General features: G+C 38.1%; 2 protein-coding genes across 2 annotated transcripts; one reads left to right on the top strand and one right to left on the bottom strand.

Annotated features, from left to right (window-relative positions):
- Positions 1-1943: 1943 nt before the first annotated feature.
- On the top strand, positions 1944-11739 carry LOC122638579 (fasciclin-like arabinogalactan protein 1). Its single transcript, XM_043831444.1, has 2 exons — positions 1944-3243; positions 11728-11739. The coding sequence occupies exon 1, from the start codon at positions 2005-2007 to the stop codon at positions 3232-3234; it is 1230 nt and encodes a 409-aa protein (XP_043687379.1). The 5' UTR covers positions 1944-2004; the 3' UTR covers positions 3235-3243; positions 11728-11739.
- LOC122638581 (nudix hydrolase 2-like) lies at positions 10088-19131 on the bottom strand. Its single transcript, XM_043831447.1, has 9 exons — positions 19127-19131; positions 14163-14169; positions 12938-13003; positions 12693-12830; positions 11252-11329; positions 11118-11168; positions 10956-10990; positions 10510-10618; positions 10088-10413 (listed from the first exon to the last, which is right to left on the bottom strand). Exons 4-9 carry the CDS (start codon positions 12789-12791, stop codon positions 10201-10203), a joined length of 585 nt encoding a protein of 194 aa, XP_043687382.1. The 5' UTR covers positions 12792-12830; positions 12938-13003; positions 14163-14169; positions 19127-19131; the 3' UTR covers positions 10088-10200.
- Between the last annotated feature and the right edge of the window lie 59 nt (positions 19132-19190).

Here is a 19190-nt window from a genome sequence, read left to right as displayed (position 1 = left end):
GGCAGGCCTATATATCTGGGCACATGCTGCGCAGCAGCATAGAGAAATTCAGCCCTTAACAATAATTAAGTGTGTTGATTTTTTTCTTTTTTGGTAGAATTAAGTGTGTTGGTTGAGGAGATTCTTTCCTTGATGGCTCGGTTATATGGAAAAAACTTTATGCAGTTAAACAAAATAAAAAAGAAACAAAGAAAAAATAGGGTACGTTGTAGGTGGTTGTAGATATGATATTTCTATTCTTTGGAGTTGTCCATTAGTTCTTCGTTTCTCTTTGATCTCTGAGAAAGAAAGATACTGAGGCACGTGATCCTTCTTTAATCTCTGTCTCTTTCTTTAATTAATCACTTTTCCCCAATACCTCTTCTACAACTCTATGACAATGACACTGTCTACTATTTTAATTATCAAAATTACCCTCCATTTGCTTTCAATACAACACATGCTACCCACAATGCATGATGGGCAGCCCTCCTCTGACTGGGTTTTAAAATTCAGAATCACATTGGTCCAATCGCCTGATTCCGATTTTTACCAATCTAAGAAGGATTTCTATGGTTCAAGTCAATTCTAATCGATTCCCGATTGATTCTGGCTGAATCGAAATTGGAATCGATTTGGGTTGGGTCGATTTCCTCTCGATTCTATTTACTTGATCCTTTCTTATAAATCTCTAAACGTTAACCATGCCACATTTTCAATTTGGCAATTATAAATAAAAAAAAAGGGCATATCCAATGCATGAGGCATGAGGCTCTTGCCATTGTAGGGTCTAGGTAGGATCATAATATACGCAATCTTACCCTTGTTTTTATAAAGAGATTGTTTTTAGACTCAAATCCTCGATCACTTCTTGATCACAATGGAACAACCTTGCTGTTTACAAACTTCTCAGTTTTGACAAATCTAAATAGTAAATAGCTTTTATAGTATGTAATCTCAATTCAAGGGTACGTTAGCCCGTACTACAATATGCCTACTTTCATGCCAAGCCCAAGCTCTTAACCCAAGCCCCAGGTCCCAACCCCACCAACTAGGGTTTTAAGAATCGGTCCAGTCTGATCTCAATTCTCCTTGATCCATCCGACTCGGAATCAGACAAGGCTGATCCAGATCCTCTCTTATCCGACTTGGGCCAAGCTTGTACAGAAAGATCGTAAATGTTTGGAATATATCGATCCTAAGGCCAATAGAGACCAAACTAGGTTGAATTCGATCCTGCTCTTGGTTCCAAGCACGGGTTAAGTAATTGAGATTCGTCTTGACTGATATCAATCTGAATCGCCCTGATTGAGCTAGATAGGTCAAATATACCCCTATTTAAAAAAAAAAAAACTTTTTTACCCTAAGTTATACCAATCCAATTGTATGGATCGCCCCAAAATCAGTATCGTTGTTGTCCGTTGATTTTGATACGACTTGGCTGATTTGAGCGGTCTAGTACCAATTCCTCAAACCATAGTTCCAGGTTAACCCCCATGGAGTTTACCAAAAAAAAAAAAGGTTAAACCCCATGGAGAATGGCAATTCCGTAATTGTTTCTGATAGTTATGGCATACTTACAACTCGATTTTGTGTTTCATGTCGAGTGTAATCAGCAATGGAGGAAAGCGTAAACTTTGGATTGAACTTCCTCCACACTCTCAAAATCTGGACAAAGCCACACGTAAGGTTAAAAAGACTGTAAAGCAAAAAAGAAAAACCAATGGCTTCATTCGTAATTCTCAACAACTTCTAGTCCATTTTAATAAATCCCCAACACCCTAAAGTCCAGATCTATATCCATCATCCACACACTACTCCACTTACTACTTCTACTAAATCACTGACAATTCTCACACATCCCATCTCCTCAATCCATCTCTTCCTCCTCGGTGGTCCTCCTAGCTCTCTCGTCTGTCTCTTCTTAGTTCTCTCTCACAGTCCCACCTCCACTTTCTACTTCTCTTCTCTCTCTCTCTCTCTCCTCTTTGTCGGTGGTCGGTGTTTGGTTCTCTTAAGGAAACAATGCAGCTTTTCCCGGCAGCCACCGGGACCGCCGCCCTCTCTTTCTTGGTTATCTTCTTCCTCTCATCCTGCGCTTCCACCGACGCGCACAACATCACTAAGATCTTGGCGCAGTTCCCGGAGTTTTCGACCTTCAACCACTACCTGAGTGCTACCCACTTGGCCGCCGAGATTAACAGCAGGGAGACTATAACGGTTTGCGCAGTAGACAATGCGGCCATGTCGGACTTGCTGTCGAAGCACCTCTCCATTTTCTCCTTAAAGAACGTTCTCTCTCTCCACGTCCTCCTTGACTACTTCGGCACCAAGAAGCTCCACCAGATCACTAACGGCACTGCTCTCTCTGCCACCATGTACCAGGCCACCGGTTCTGCTCCTGGATCCTCGGGGTTTGTTAACATTACAGATCTCAAAGGCGGTAAGGTTGGCTTCGCTCCCGAGCTGAACGATGGGAAGCTCAACGCTTATTTCGTCAAGTCCGTGAAGGAGATCCCTTATAACATCTCCGTCATCCAGATCAGTAGCATCTTGCCTTCCGCCCAGGCTGAAGCCCCAACCCCTGGACCCGCTCAGCTTAACCTTACCGCTCTCATGTCCAAACAGGGCTGCAAGATGTTCGCCGATTTGCTCACCGCTTCAGGCGCCGTTAGTACCTTTGAAGACAACGTCGACGGAGGCCTCACCATCTTCTGCCCCACCGACGGCGTTCTCAAAGGTTTCATGCCCAAGTACAAGAACTTGACGGCCGAGGGGAAGTCTTCTTTACTGTTGTACCATGGCGTCCCTGTTTATCAGTCCATAGCAATGATGAAATCCAACAACGGTGTCATGAACACTTTGGCCACCGATGGGGCTAACAAGTACGACTTCGATGTGCAGAATGATGGGGAGGTGGTCACCCTTAAGACCAAGATCGTGACTGCAAAGATTACGGGTACGATTCTTGACGAGCAACCAGTGGCGATTTACACCGTCGACAAGGTTTTGATGCCTAAAGAATTGTTCAAGGCTTCGCCATCGCCGGCACCAGCTCCGGCTCCGGTGGCGGATGCTGAATCGCCCAAGGCAAATAAGGCTGATAAGTATGCTTCTCCGCCACAGCCTGACTCTCCGGATGGACAGCCAGCGGCGGATCAAACGGCAGATAGCAACGGCAGTGTCAGATTTAACGGTGGGAGATTTGTTGCAGTCATTCTGAGTGTGTGGTTAGGAGCATTGCTACTGGTGTAGTAGGATTTCGTCTCTTGGGTTTTTTTTTTTTTTATGGTTTCCAGATAGGGTAGAAGAAAAATCTTTTTATTTAGTTTATCTTCTTTATTTTTAGTGAAATAAGTGATCCCTTTTCACTTCCTGTCACTATCCTTAGTGTGAAATGTTAAAAAAGAAAAAAGAAAGGAAAATCTCCTTTGATTATATGGGTCTGGTTTTGTTTTGGTTTTTTTATTTATGAGATTGGACTTAACATTGTATTTGTATTCGTATTTGTATTCGTACTTGTATTTGCATTGTATTTAAATATTTATGGTATGATACATTTGATTTACTGTTTGATAATCATAAATTATTTATGAGTTGGTTTGGCTTGTTGTTTTGCACTTACAATACCCGAAAAGATGGTTTGTTTGAAACTTTAAATAAATGTTGCTTATGGATATGGTCGGTGGAGACTGGAGAGAGGAGACATACCTCACCAAATTTAAAAATTTCCATGTTTCTCAGCTGTTTTTAATTATGGGGAACTAGGGATTAATTACGTTACCTGGAAGTATTCTCTCTCTGTCTGTCTTATTACCGATTCAAAGAATCAGGATCGGATCAGTCATAGTACGGAAACCAGGGTTAGGATATGTTTTTGGCCGATTTATACTGATTTCTCACCGATTCTGATCAATAAGGATAAGAATCGGTCGGATACCAGTTCCTGGTTTTCATACCCTGTGTCTATCTTTCTCTCTTCAAATTAAAAAAAAAAAATTGAATTTTTTCTTTTCTATCCATTTCTTGCCAAACAAACATAGCCTGAGAGATTGCAGGGGAGCATGGAGGGGTTCGGTCCATTGCCCTTGGAGACAGAACAACAGAGAGAGAGGAGGTTGCATGACTCTACAAATTCTGCATAGGGGACGGTGAGCAGCCAAAATAACTTCCTTGGGAGGGCAGTTTCTACGCTTGAACAACAGATCATTCCGAGTTCTCTATAACGTCTACATGATAAAACTGGCTAGCCACGCGGCCACTCCTTTGCGCTCATTTTTGCTCATATTTGGCATCTTACTCAAGCTTTCCAACCAATATGCTAGTTTAAACTTGGTATCTTGTCGAATCTTGTAGCAGAGGCAAGAACCAAATCAAGTTGCTCTAGCAAAGAGGCAATGGAAGAGGACATGCTCTGAGGACTCCACAACTTCTCCACATCGATGACATTGAGGATCTACTGTGATTCATCGCTTTGATAATCCTTCATCCGTAGCGACACCCTCTGCCCTGACTGGCCATAGGAACGACTTGAACTTTGGTTGGGTGGGGTAATTCCAGACTTCCTTCCATATTGAGGGGTGAGGTTTCCTTCCAAGCACGAACTCTTGACATGGATGGACGAATGGTGATCTTCTGGGCTTGAAGATTATGCTACAAATGGCATGCAGATTCAACGAGAATTTTCCGTCTTTAGATCCTACCCATACTTGTTTGTCTTCCGAAGGACACAACTGTAGGTGAATGCCAAGAATCGCTTCCTTCTCAACTAGAGAGAACAGATCTTCAATAATCTGTCGCTTCCACTGTCGACTTCCCTAATCGATTAGCTTTGAGACCCAGACTAAACCACAATCACCTCTACAATGGCTTTGGATCTCGAAATCCAGAATGGTCGGCACTCATCTATCATGCAAAACATTTACTTGGTTCCCTACCCCAGTTCTCCAAATAAGGCCATGCTCTAGAAGTTCCTCCCTTCGATGATACTCCTCCATGCCCAGGACGGACTGTTACCAGCCCTCTCTTGATGAAACTACTCTTCAGAAAATAGAGATTTCATAAACACAGCCTAATTTGAAAGGGGGTTAGAAAATAGCCTCCACCTAATTAATCAAATAGACAACAACAAAGAAAATGATATGGGGTGGAACCATGATTCGTAATCTCGGTGTTGGGATCGGATCGGTTGTCTCAGATCAGTATCGCCCATACTCGGGCCAAATATGACACATTTGTCTCTGTTTTTTCATTAAAAAAACTGTTTTTTTTTAACCCTTGTCATCTGTACAAGTGCCTCGAGATTGGTTTCGATCGATATCGATCTAATCCAGCTAATATCAATTGATCCAATCTGAGATTACAAACCATGGGTGGAACGGAGCAGGGGTGCAACTCATAGGGAGTTTCTTTCATTGGATCAAGTTTAGTGTGATGATGACCCATACTTCAATCACATGGCCACTTCACCCATGATGAAGGAATTCTTCTATGCGGTGGGGGAGGTAAACTTTAGCCATCACTATTATAGCTTGTTTTCTGGCTCAAGCATTCTGAAGGGACTCGGAAAATATGACCCATAATCTTTGCATCCAATGGGAAGGTTTAGATCAGACATACAATTTTTTTGCTAGAGATACATACGACCTCATCATTTTTTTGGGGATTCCAAACCCACTGGGGTAAAATATTTTAAAATATATTGGGAAAAAAATTGATTTACGATACAAAGCAGGTCCTTGAAATGAGGAATCCCTCAATCCAAAAAACCTAAAGTCCACTTAGCAATTCTATAGGCATTTAATCATGTAAGTTTCCTTTCTTATAAAAAGAAGAAGGGCAAGACATCGTTGCTGGGTTGTGTAGCCTCTGCATTAGCGTGGAGTTATTGAAGGCACATATTTTTATTTTTTTTTAAAAAAAAAAATTTCACAAGAGGTGGAACATTAAATTTGTGGACTCTTGTATTTAGGCACAGGAACCATGCGACCAAGCAACGATCTTTTCCCCATAGAGGAAATACAACAAGAAACAAAGCTTCATGGATCTAGTTTTCTTTCAGCGATAGTGATTAGTAATCCATTCACTAAGGCGGGTTCAAATGCATACAGGGGGTACTAGAGGGTATTTTGGGGAACATCATAAAGCCCCTTTCCATTCATCAAACTGTGGAGGGAATGGTACTGTTAGGATTTCTATCATGTTGAACATCATCCAGTAAACAATGAGTTGGAGAGTTGGGATCCTCTCCAATGAGTTGGAAAGTTCAATGAGCCATCTGACGGCTGGGCTGGCTGTGTGCTCGTCGGGATCCATGTAGGCACACGTCCCAGCGTGTGCCTAGTCAGCCCAGCCATTGGATACTCATTGGGCATGCACCTCATTGGAAAGGATCCGGACTCGTGACAAACAGGATCTTTGTCCCCTCTAGGGGCAATTACCAACTTACCCCTACCCGAACACTTTGCTGGGGTGGGGTCCAACCCCCCTTATTACAGACATTGGGAGAACTGGGCTGCGTAGGGAACTGGAGGAGATAATTTTCCTGACAAACAAGACTTCAAATTGCAACAATAACTACTATGTGCATTCCCAATCTGATGGCCAAAGTTTCACTTATCAAACCTGAGGTTGGGTAAAGGTGATCCGAGGCAGTTAAGATTTGAGACTAGGTGGTTCATCTCGTTTAGGAGTGTCAAAAAGTAGTTTGAACCAAGGAAATCGAATCAAACCGAAATAGATATGAGCTTATTGGATAATGTTTTGGGTTGGGGTTTTAACACCTAAATCAAAACGAACCGTATCGATGCCCATAAGACACTGAACCAAACTTAAAAAAGCAGACTGAAACCAATATAACATGATAATAAACTGATACCAGCCCAAAATTCATAAAAAATACACTTTTTATACTATTGAATATATTTACATGACAAATCGAAACCAAACCGATAGTAAATTTTAAGAGAAAATAATATGAAACCAAACCAAATCTAAACCTAAACCAAAACCAAAATGGTGCATCTTTATTGGATCATGTTTTGGACTCATTCATTCTCACATCGAGCACCAAAACCAGTGAAACTGAAACTGGTGTAACCTTATTAGATCATATTTTGGACTCATTCATTCTCGCGCCTCTGCATTCCTTTGCATTCTTTTGTTTCCATATTTCCCATGGTATAGATTGAATATCGGATCGATATTATCTCCATTGGTCATATGTGAAATTTGACAACTTAGTTCAGCCATATGACCAATAGTGCATATCTCTTCCCTCTCCTGCCCACCCTATTTTGCTCAATCATCTAAAATATTAAATTCAGATTAGAAAAAAAAAAAAAAAAAACTCATTCAAGTCATTAAAAAGTAAGTTTGACATTTAAATAATTTTCACATCAGTACTTTACAGATTGAGAAATTGAATTGTATATTTAAAATTAGGAAGAATGTTGTCAGTGCCGCAGCACAACCTGCGCCTAGGCACATAGACAGCCTGTGCAGGGGGGCAGGGTGATCATTACACTCACCCCCATGTGCCTGGGCACAGGCTGCGCTGCGGCATAGAGAACAACACCCCTTAAAATCAACTCATTTTTAGATGATAATGCGGATAATAATTAAACCCTAAAATTGAGCTACAAACCAATGAATCTACTGAAAAAGGATTTCTAATTAAAGCAATGATTCCCAACTCCAATTAAACATGCATTGTTCCAAGAGTGGATTGGCTCTATTGACAACAATAACAATACCGTAAACAAACCACTGCCACATTATCCAACAAGACTCTAGACATGTTTTTTTTATTTTTTGTTAATGATGTATGAATTTAGAATTGATGTTGGATGATGTATTTTAGATGGTATTAGATTATATGCCTTGAAACTAATAATTTCCCCAAAAAAATGTCTGAAAAAATATAATGAGTTGATATTAATGTTAAATATTATAATTATTTTGAATGCAGAATCAAGTTTCCATCCACCCACAGAAGATAGAATTCCATTCATTGAGGCACGGGAGAGTACAAAAATAAATATTAAGAGGGTATTTTGGAACAAGGGGTTTGTAAATCCTAAAATGATGGGTAAACCGTCCTCTAGACGGAGGAAAACTATCCTCTCCTCCTGCAGACATTCAAATAATAATTCATCCATTACCAACAAAAAATAATAATAATAATTCCTCTCTTTATGAGTATACTACCCAAGCGCATGTCCACATGTCAAGCCGGCCAAACCTACATGCGAACATTGCCATGTGTAACGAACCGCCACTCTCACTGTACTTCTTCCACCGTCTCCATCTCCCCTTCTCCGTAGGGCATAAATATGAACACAGAAAATCAGTTCCTAGAGATTTCAGATCACCATCCTTCAGATGAAACAAGACATGTACTCGGCCATTTTCTCACCTTGCCAAGGAAACAATTATCACAAGAAACCCATTCGAAACAAGCAATATAATATAAATGGAAGAAGGGGGAAGAGAGAACATCCTTCTTTCTAAACCCCTTCATTCAACACAATACATTGAATAAAATGTCTCAAACTACTCTAGCTATCTCATAATAATCAACAAAGCCATCCATTGCTTCCATTCCAAACCCCTTTATATTCTTAAGGAACACAATTAACCTAAAACACCACCTAAGGAAGAACAACAAATAACAAGGAGAAGACAACAATTGAAAAAACAGAATTCAGCTTTCCATTAGAGAAAAAAAGAAGTGGCGAAACAGAGTTGTCTTTATTAGGTATATATGTATAAGGATTTGGAGGGGGAGATAGATATGTATAAGGACTCGGAGGAGGAGGTGGGCAACACAGAGCTGTAATTGGGTTGCAATTATTTTGAGCAGGCGGTGGAGGAGGAGGAGCCCCATCTGGGTAAGGTGGTGGTGGTGGTGGTGGTGGAGGTAGCGAATGGCATGGGTACTGACACAGGGAGCAGTTCGGACAATTCATTGATGAAGGGTTACCATCAGTGGGAACCAATACTCCAGTCTCTGCACAACCCCTGTAGAACAACAGCCATAGAGCTAGGAGGAATATGAACTTTGCTTGATGCATCTACCCAAACTTTTGAATCCCTTTTCGTTAGATTCAATCCTGAATACTTAAAAAGAAAAACCCACTGGTGCATCATAGATTTTATACGGAATCCAGGGAAAAAAAATACCAGTTTTCTATTACGTTGATGATGAAGGGTTCTTCTCACAATGGTTTGGAATTTGGACTATTCATCTTTGTTCCTTTCTATTTCTGGGTGCCACTTGGGTACTCAGTCTGGCACCAGGAAATCTATCCCTTCTCTCAACCATATCTGGACCTTTCTTTCACTAAATTCTGGTTTTAATGCCACATGGATACACCATAAACCACTTGGCAAGCTAAATTGGCTATGTTTGCATGCATACTCACACGAAGACAAATAGTTTTATATAGGATAACTACACTTGCTTTTTCTCTGATTACAAATTTTCTATTAAGTTTCTGTATTATTGAAGACAGAAATCAGCTCTTAGTCACAACTTCAAGCTATTTATCCATTTTCTTACTCTCTTGAAAGCTTCAGGTGATGTAATTAGAGAAGAGAGAATAGGGATGGAAGGGAAATTAACAAAAGCTAGATCAAACTTTTAAGTACTTCTATGTGCATAATTGGGTAGGTCTATCAAAGACAATTTTAATCTTATCTGAAGTTGGAAGTGTCATGTTCAGCTGCACAAAGATAATTAGGGGCAGACTCTGGGACAGAAGTCTATGTTTACAAATGGAATCCAAACACCAGTGGAATGAAAAAAAAAAAGAGGAATACTGTATCAAATCATCAATTGCTGCTGCTTGCAACTATCAAAGCATATATTCTTTCTTTCTTTATATAAACAATGGAGAAGTTCAGGAATCCTTAACCTGCAGATCTAACCATCCGGATAGATTCATTTTTGGGCAAATCCAGTCTTAAGATCTGTTTATATAAACAAAGTTACACTTGTTCAAACCCAGTTCTCAAGAAATTTGTCCTATTAGCATAGGGGATAAATTCAAGAAGTATTACTCATATTGTTCCCTCTGACTTGGTGCCAAAAGTAATTAATTATGACAGAAATGAAAGAATAGCTCATTTTCCACTAGGGGCAAAGACCAATTTACACAAGAAATCAAATAATAAATCAATGAAAGAATGAAAAAAGAATTTGACATTGTACAATATGTTTTAGGAATCTTTTCCAGAATGCAGAGACTGGTTCAGATAACTGCCGTTCAAGTACAAGTAGCTTGGTTTATTAGAAAAGATTGATCTTGTGGGCACCCCAGAAAATCCACCATACCCTTTAACTATCTTTGCGAAGCAGATGTTAACTCCATACTTGAGAAGTCCAGGTTCTTGGATGAAAGGTTGGGCGGCATATTCCTCAATTGGCATCCACTGAGATTGAAAGAGGAGAGAGCATCGTTATCAGTTGGCGAAAGCCTCATAGGTTAACATAACAGTACTTCCAGAAAATTGTGAAGTAGGAATTACCTGGGCTGCTTCAATTTCCAACTCTTGCATCTGAATTTCAAAGGAGCGGGGACGCAACATACAAAAGAAGAATAAATCTGACTTCTCAAAAAATGATTTTTGGCTTTCGCTGCAAGTTAAATATGATAAAACAATCAAGATACACATTCAGCTCCTCCAACATGCCACACGCTGGGAAACAAATATGTAAGAATCAAATTTTAGGTTCAACTCGATTAGGTTTATTTCAACTACTTTGGCTACACAAAATCTGTTTTGCATATCATTCTAAGCTAAAGCGCCCCCCTTGCTGAATGTCAAAATGTTAGAATTCCAGGATTTTAGTCCTGGAATTAAGAATATAAAGATTGGATAGAGTTGAGTTCCAATGTAGGACTACGAGAATGGAATATATAATCTAACATAAATCTAACCAAAATATTCATGTAATAATATGAGATTAATACCTGAATGCTAACACTTCCACAAATTCTGTGTCAATCTGCCACATCAAGAAACAAAAATACTTAAAAGCAACATCTATATTGGGCTGAAATTTGGATTGAATTTTGAATGAATGTAAGATTGAAGGTTCACTTCGGACAAAAATTTGAACATTTGTCACTTACTCCAGTCTCTTCTTTGACTTCCCTTACTGCACCCGCAAAAATATCCTCACCCTGTGCAAACGGAGTTCAGAAAATGGTGGTGAAAAAAATTCAGAGAATTCTTTTTACAAAATCTAATGAGTACTTGGACATACTTCATTAATCACTCCACTTGGGAACTTCCATAGACCTATGCCATGTAACTTGCCAATCTTTTCTTGGACTACCAACACCTACCAAACAAAGGAGTTGGCAAACCCAAACTGTTAAGCCATCACACCAAAGACAACAAAATTGAAATACATTTTCCTAAGATAGTCCAATCCATATGTATATGCATGCTACAACAAAGTCATAATAGGAGCAGAGCTTATTATAGACATCAAGCAAGAGATAAACACAAATTGTGGAGCAAAAACACAGAAGCCATCTAGCACTCACTGTACTGGAATAATCAAATCAGGTAGAAAGGGAGAAAGCTATACTCCTTACTTCTCCCACTGTTGTATACAATGTAGACATCGTCTAGTTCAAAATGCAATTGTTGATGCAATTTCAATGCAACCATCAGGTCTAATGCAGCTGGAAGAAAATCCAAATAATAGAGACAGACTCTTAAGATCTTATCTAGTCCCCCTTTTTGGCAACTAAAAGCTATAGAGAAAAGGTGAAAGTGAATGGATGAAGCTATTAGGGCTACTGTGATAGCTTCCAAATAGTAAGCAAAAGGGAAAAGCACTAAGGCACCTATATCTTAACTTTTCAAGACTCATTAGTACACACCAAAATATTCCAAAAGGGTTCATTTCAAAAGTTCTCTTCCCCACTCTCACCCTCAAAAGATTCCACCCATTTCAAAATTTTGGGACAATAAGGTCCCAAGACTCAATGGATCGATATCACATCACATAACACTCAATTTTTTTTTCTTATTTTCCTTTATGTCCTTTGTGTCCCTTGGTGTGTTGCTAAAAGCTTGGCCAGTACCAACATGAAATGAGGGTTCAAGTCATTCATACAAAAAAGTGCCGAAGGTTGGGACAAATCCCAATTCCCTTCTAGAATCATCATTTTCAGATAGGGGAAAATGGCACTGAGATATTTTGGTGTGCACAAATGAGTCCTAGAAAGATGAGATGCAGGTGTGTTAGTACTCTTCCTAAACCAAACACTGTTTCTATCATTTAAACACAAATGAGTTTAAAATGAAGAAAGGTAGTAGTTACTCTAAATACTAACTTCTCATATGATGCCCATCTGCCTTTTTATTCCTAAAAAAGTTTGAAATAATGGAGGACCCAAAGTGAAATGAAAGAACTAATCAAAACCCAAAACAGTCAAATATTGATTCTAAAAGTGTTATTCTCATGATATTGGTGTTATGCCCTCAAGGTCTATGGTCTTGTTTTGGGACCATGGACCATTTCAGTTTTCACATAAAAAAAGTGTATAAAAAGAAATTAAACTAATCAAATGCTGGTCCTGATCCCCTTAAGGGGTGCCCACATATATGACTGAAGAATGGAGGACCTCATGCTCTGTTCAAGTGTTCTTCTTTTTGATCATTTAGATGAAATAGCGTTGAGGATAACTGACCTCTCTTTTGTCATTCATCACGAAAGCACCAATACCTACTTGGTGCGTAACATTTGCAGGAAGAGTATTACGAGTTTCAGGTATCCAATGAACCAGCATTAAGTATTTCGGCTCAGCATGGTGGTACCAAAAGCCCTCCTGCAAATTCATTAATCAGATTCAGGGAAACATGAATTGACGCAGGAAATCGAAGAAATTTTTATAGATAAAATGTAATATTCAAAACAAGCTTCTGAACTAGTTACCTTAACAGCAGCTTCAACAAGATTTGCAAGTTCAATAGGAATTTTAATCCAAATACCCTTCTTCCCCTGTAGAAATATTTCACCAATTTTATCAGAACTTGACAAAATAAAATAGGAACTTCATCTGTAGATTGAAACATGTACAGGGATAATAGAAAAAGTAGAAAGAAACAAAATAAGAAGGGTTGCAGGTTCCAACATGATCAATCCTGCAACCTAAGTTAACCATGTTTTAATCCAATAAAGAGTATAACAATTCATATTGTCAGCCCATGACTCCAAGTAGCTCAAATGTAACATCAAGAAATCTAAATACATTTCTTTGATTCCTATCCACCCAAGAAACAATGCAAAGGAGGAATGAAATAACAGGAACGGGTCCACGCTGCCTTTCAAGGAAACCCTCTGCCTTATTTTAATATGTGAAATTTTATATTCGGATTAATATCTTACTAAAATTTGTGTGGTCAATGCTCAATGGAATGGATTTTTTACTTTTTCTGGTTTGAGTCCATGGAATATGGACTGACCGACTGATGAGAGAAAGAGAAAAGAGAAAACATAATAAGATCAAATCATGATGACTCAATGATTGATGGGGTTTATGTGTCTCTCTCCTCAAATTCAAAGTTTTTTGAATTTATTATTTTCCTTTCACGGCATCCAAACATCGCCTAAGAGTGATAGAAGAAAAAAAAATTAGGATGTTAAATCCTCAAATTTATGTTCTGAATAAAATAGTTTTCAATGAAGAAAAAAAAAAGAGAAATTTATAATAATTTGCAAGTGAAAGAAAATGGAGGAGAAATGGTGTGATGGGAGAGAGATAAACACGTAAAAAAGGAAAAGGGATTATATCTGTTCTAGAAAATAGAAGTTGAAATAATCAATAGACAAGAGAGAAGAATAGAAAGTGAAAAAACTTCCTACCGAGGGAGATGAGAAAGAGAAAATAATAAGAGAGAAAAAGAAGATGGAGAGAGGGGGGGGGGGGGGGAATCATAATCCTAAATGTCAACAGCCAAATAAAACCAATTTATTCCACTGAAAAACTTCATAAATCATTGGGGAGAGTGGTTATATTTTATGGGCAAGAGATCGTTGCCTAGTCATGTAGTGCATGCATCAGAGCAGGGGCTAATGAGAGCGCGTGCATGGGCATTTGGCTAGATACGATTTTTTATTTTACCGGGCTGAACAATAATTTTGTGCAATCACTTTCAACCAAAATACTTGAATTTTAATAGGAAAATAATGATAAGGATAAGACATTTATTTGAAAATTTTAATTACGATAATAATGAGTTTTAAGTTGGTTACATAGTCATTGTTCACAAAAAATTTAAATTTCTTTTTTCTATTAAGGTCACTTCCCTTCATATCCATTTAGGAGTAACCAGGGAAAGCCCAATCCACCAAAAAAAAAAAAAAAACCAGGGAAAGCCCAAGGAGAATTAAAAGCAATATAAATAGACTTCTAGAAATAGATAAGGGATTAAAGTCCTATATAGACAAAGCATCCCTAGAAGCTCCATCTTAATTAGCAAACTCATCCACTAGGAATAGACCAACAAACCTAAGCATATGGAGGGCTGAAGAATTTACCTTCTCAAATGCACTAGAGAATATATATACAGACCAGGAAAGGAGCTAACTTATGCATGTCATTATCAACAGGCGCATGTTTGGAGAATGGTTCAGGTTCTCATACGAGAATCATTCTCATATGGGATCTGCCACACAGATGATCCATTCACTCTTTTGGATTAAAGCTGACAATCTTAATTGGCACCAAGTTTAAAATATAAAGAGGGTGGAAAGATTGCAAAATGAAACGTGAACTCATCTCAGATAGGTTGACTTAACGAATTTGGATCAACTCTCTGTACATGGAGAGTAATGACTCTTCACATTTCGTAACAACACTTGTCATTTTTCTTCCACAAATGTAATCTTTTTATGGCAGTATGTAGGGACATTTATGAAAGCAAAAAGACACATGTCACGGTAATGGTATTCCGTCACCTATTTTTAGCAACGCCCCTTTAGTTGACGTTGCCTTTTTTTTTTTTTTAGCAACATCATTTTAGAGACGAATCCTATTTCTATCACCAAATATAATAGTGACACAATATTTATTTTTGGAGATGGATTTTTTCTACCGCTAAAAATGACATTTCTTGTAGGGATAGGTGATCTAAATTCAAATTTAACATGTCCATGAAACAACATATATAACAAACAAAAAATGAATCAATAAAATAGATTGAATCAACTAAACAGGCTAAAGAAAAGCACCATGGTCTTATTGTTATCTTAAAGGGTAGTTACCCATGTAAAAACATGTAAAAAGAAGAAACATGTCACATGCATCCATTTTCCTGAATATAAGCCATATCAAAATCTATCTACAATTAAAAGAGTTTTTTAATATGTAGTGGGCATCTTAAAGTGTATTTGGTATGCCTTCTTGGAATACATTCTAGGTCAATTTCACATTGTCGAATGATAAAAATAATTATTTTTATTGTTCAAGAAAGCAAAATCAACCAAGAATGCAAACCAAACATAACCTTAATTTATTAAAAATCAAATGGCGCAAATAGAACAAAGAATTTCAGAAAGGAAATTGATTGGAATATAAAATTAAACCTGTTGCCTCCATTGTAACAGTGAAGCTCTAAGAGAAGCAACAAAAAGATGAGAGTCCATAGGGTCCTTCAACTCTACAATCACACCTCCATGTTCATCATTGGATGCATTACGTAGCTGAACCGGTCGTGTTGCATCATTATTTTCCATGAACGATGGCGGTGTCCTCACTGGATTAGTTGAGATACCTCTGATACAATTGCTTAATAATGGACTCATCATTCTCACCTTCACAACTGAAGTTACAAGAAATAAGAAATTTCATATAAATCCAACTTCCAAATCAATATAATAGTCCAACAACACCGACAAGATTAGATTTTCAAGCTGATTTGTTGCTTCTCAGTGACCTTAATTTTCCCTAGAAATTCAAATTCTACGATCCATCGCAGAAAACACTAAGGTGAAGAAATCACTTGTTAGAAGTACAGAAAAACAGAGTGAATCGGAAGAAGATATGCTTCTCGTAGACATGAAAATCAACATTTTTGCAGAATTAACAGATTAAATGAGAGGAGTAATATATACCTTCGGAAACACCAAAACGCGGGAAGAGAGCATTCAAACAATAAGAAGCTGATGAACTTATAACGGAAGATCCGCATAAGATTTGATTTGCAATAACATTGGAATTTACGGATTTGAAATTGAGTGCAGATGACGGACGATAAAGGAATCGAAACATCTGTTCGATCAAGAAGAAATGGCAAAATTATGTTTTTCTTCTTCTTCTTCTTCGATCTGATCTGTATCTTCTTAAATATATGTGAAGCACACATTTGCGTAGGGTTTTGGTCACGCGGACTTTGAAAACTTGTGAGATACGGCTGAGAGGTAAAAACCGAAGCTACTGCGGTCCAAGTACAGATCTTGATCGCTCTCATGAATTTCTTGGATCGTACAAAGGACCATGACAGAAATCGTCTGGGAGGTACCGTGCAGTAGCATATACCATGACCGATGAAGCCATTCTCCTCAGCGTAAAGTAAAATTCCTCGAAACACGTTGCAGGACTTTGACTGATACGGTTACCGCGCTTATTCTCTCGGCGCTAAATTTCAAATTTTTATTACTTCTTCTTCTTGGTAGGGAATGGACATGTCATCCGTCAACCGTCAACGCCTTGTGAGGCGAATTATTATGGCCATCACAAGAGTTTGTGTTTTTTTTCTTCCAAACATCACAAGACATCTATTCTTTCAAGTGAATCAATGATGCGTCCTTATCCCTTACATGGGCAATGATTATTCAAAATGTTTTTATATCTTTTTTGGGGTTGTGAGGACTTTCATGGTACCAATACTTGATCCTTGATTTCCTAGGTACATCTTAAGATTTTGACCATTGAAGCAATTAAAGGGTTTTTTTATTTTTTATTTTTGTTGAATAAACATTTTAAAATACGTGGTGTTTTTCTTTTTTTGGTATAGCATTTTATTAGTGAAAACCGTTAGGCACAAAAACGGAACAAAAGTTTAAGAACAAAACATTACAAGCTCAGCGGGAAGGGTAGAGATCCAACACATGTTTGTCTTGTTGAGAGGTGGTGCCTACAGACTACAGCCGCAAGCTTGTCCGCTACAAAATTGCCTTCTCGAAGGGTATGGGAGGTCAATTTTGTGGTACACAAACGCTTATTTGTTATTTCTCTTGTAATTTTTTAATTAATCCTTAGGTTTTTTTTTAATGTAAAGAAAAGAAAATGCCATTATGAAAATTGAGAAACTACACATTAGAGTTCATTTGTTTCTAGGGATGGTAGTTACTCACACATTGAGAAACTTCAAGAAAAAGTTTAAATAAAATCTTAATTTTTATAATGATTTTATCATATGAATTGTCTTTTACATAACTTCTGACATAAAACACAAAGGCTTAGAAAACTTAAAATGAAAAATTCCCCAAAATGTTAGAGTGCAATTTCCTTCTCACATGAGCTATTTTATTATTTTTTCTTTCCTACTCTAGATATGTGGGTTCCCTGTGGATACTTTTTTTCAAGACATCCATTGGTGTCATGGTCTAACATCCATGAACAGGTATGCATACCAAACTATCTTTCTTTTTTCCTTAGGATATGTTCTCAACCTAAAATGCATTCCAAGAACGTATGCCGAACATAGCAAGGAAAGGCCATCTTGTTCTTAAAAATAACTTCACAATATGTCAATAAGAAATTCAAGAAGGAACACACTTTTTCTTGACGTATGAACTGCTATTGGAGATTCAGCAAGGTCGTTCGATGATCAATAGCATTCTGCTTCACCATGGGAGTATTATTCTACTGTTTTAGCAATTACAAAACTTTTACTGTGTATAATATGGCAACCTTGGCTTGTAACTCACATGTTTTACTTTCTTTGTGGTAATATTTATTTGGGAAAAACATTGCTACACTGCTCTTGTATAGATTCCTTTACATCTTTTTCACATATTAAATAGTGGTACTCATATTGACATTTTCTCTTATATTCTGACCATGTGGGCCCCATGTAGACCATATGGACGATACCATTTTTCAACCCCTCATTGATGCAACTTATAGATTCCTTCGTACACTGGCCTTGTAAGAAACCCTTTCCATTCTTTCATTTTAATATCATAAAATAAAAGAACATACTTTTGGGTCCCCTTTTTTTATTCAACCATTTAATACCTGAATTGATGATTATTTACTGTAGTCTAATTCTTTGACATATTTCGATTTATTTTTTCTTTTCAAATCTTCAGATCACATTAAGCTCAAAATTGCCACCTGAATTTGCAAACTCTGTGATGATTAGATCTTTGTCTTGTTGATCATGGGCTCTGAACCAAAGTTTCAAAAAACAGAATAGAGAATCGAATCGGTCAGTGCCGATTCTGATCCAAGTCAACCAGTAGCAGCTGGAAACAGAGCAGAATCGACGGAAATCGGTTGGATCGGTCATGAGCCAATGGAGGAACCAAGCCAAGCCTGAGCCTTGTTCCTGAATCCCAATGGAGGAACCCAAGCCTAGCAACCCCAGCTCTGCTGGGTTCGTTTTGTTAGAGAAATTTATAAACATGGTTATTCCAGTACATAAAAAGCGAAAAAGAATTTATCCATCATCCATCCAAATGCAGAAAATAAACCAAAATTATATATAAAATTACATTTGGCCTAATTAACATGTAAACTACTACAATTGGATACTCCACTAGAATCATACAAAGTTGTGTTTTCCAAAGGAGAGAACAACCTGGATCGACTAGCATCCATAGAGAATAACAGCAAAAGAAAATAACAAGGAAACATGAAAAGAGAGGGAAGCACAGAAGGTTCTGAATGAGAAAGGCTAAGGTGGTCGAGTTTAGTAGTTTTCAAAGGCTCATATCTGTGCATCGACCATATTGGGGCTCATTGCCCAAAGCTGAGGGAGTGAATGCAATGGGTGCACTCTATGGCAAAAAAATGAGGAGATTTAGTTTCAGATCGGTCATACAGTGAACAATGAGTGGAATAGGGGAATTTAGTCCCACATCGGTGGGATAATGTGTGATTGTTAAACATACGACTTTGGAAAGGAGATCTACACTCAAAAACTCGGGTTGTTGGCAGCACAGTACGCTAGTCGGTGGG

Source organism: Telopea speciosissima, chromosome 9 (genome assembly GCF_018873765.1).
Source record: "Telopea speciosissima isolate NSW1024214 ecotype Mountain lineage chromosome 9, Tspe_v1, whole genome shotgun sequence".
Lineage (NCBI taxonomy): Eukaryota > Viridiplantae > Streptophyta > Magnoliopsida > Proteales > Proteaceae > Telopea > Telopea speciosissima.
The sequence above is the reverse complement of the archived record's forward strand: the minus strand, read 5'-3'. Positions and strand labels throughout refer to the sequence as shown.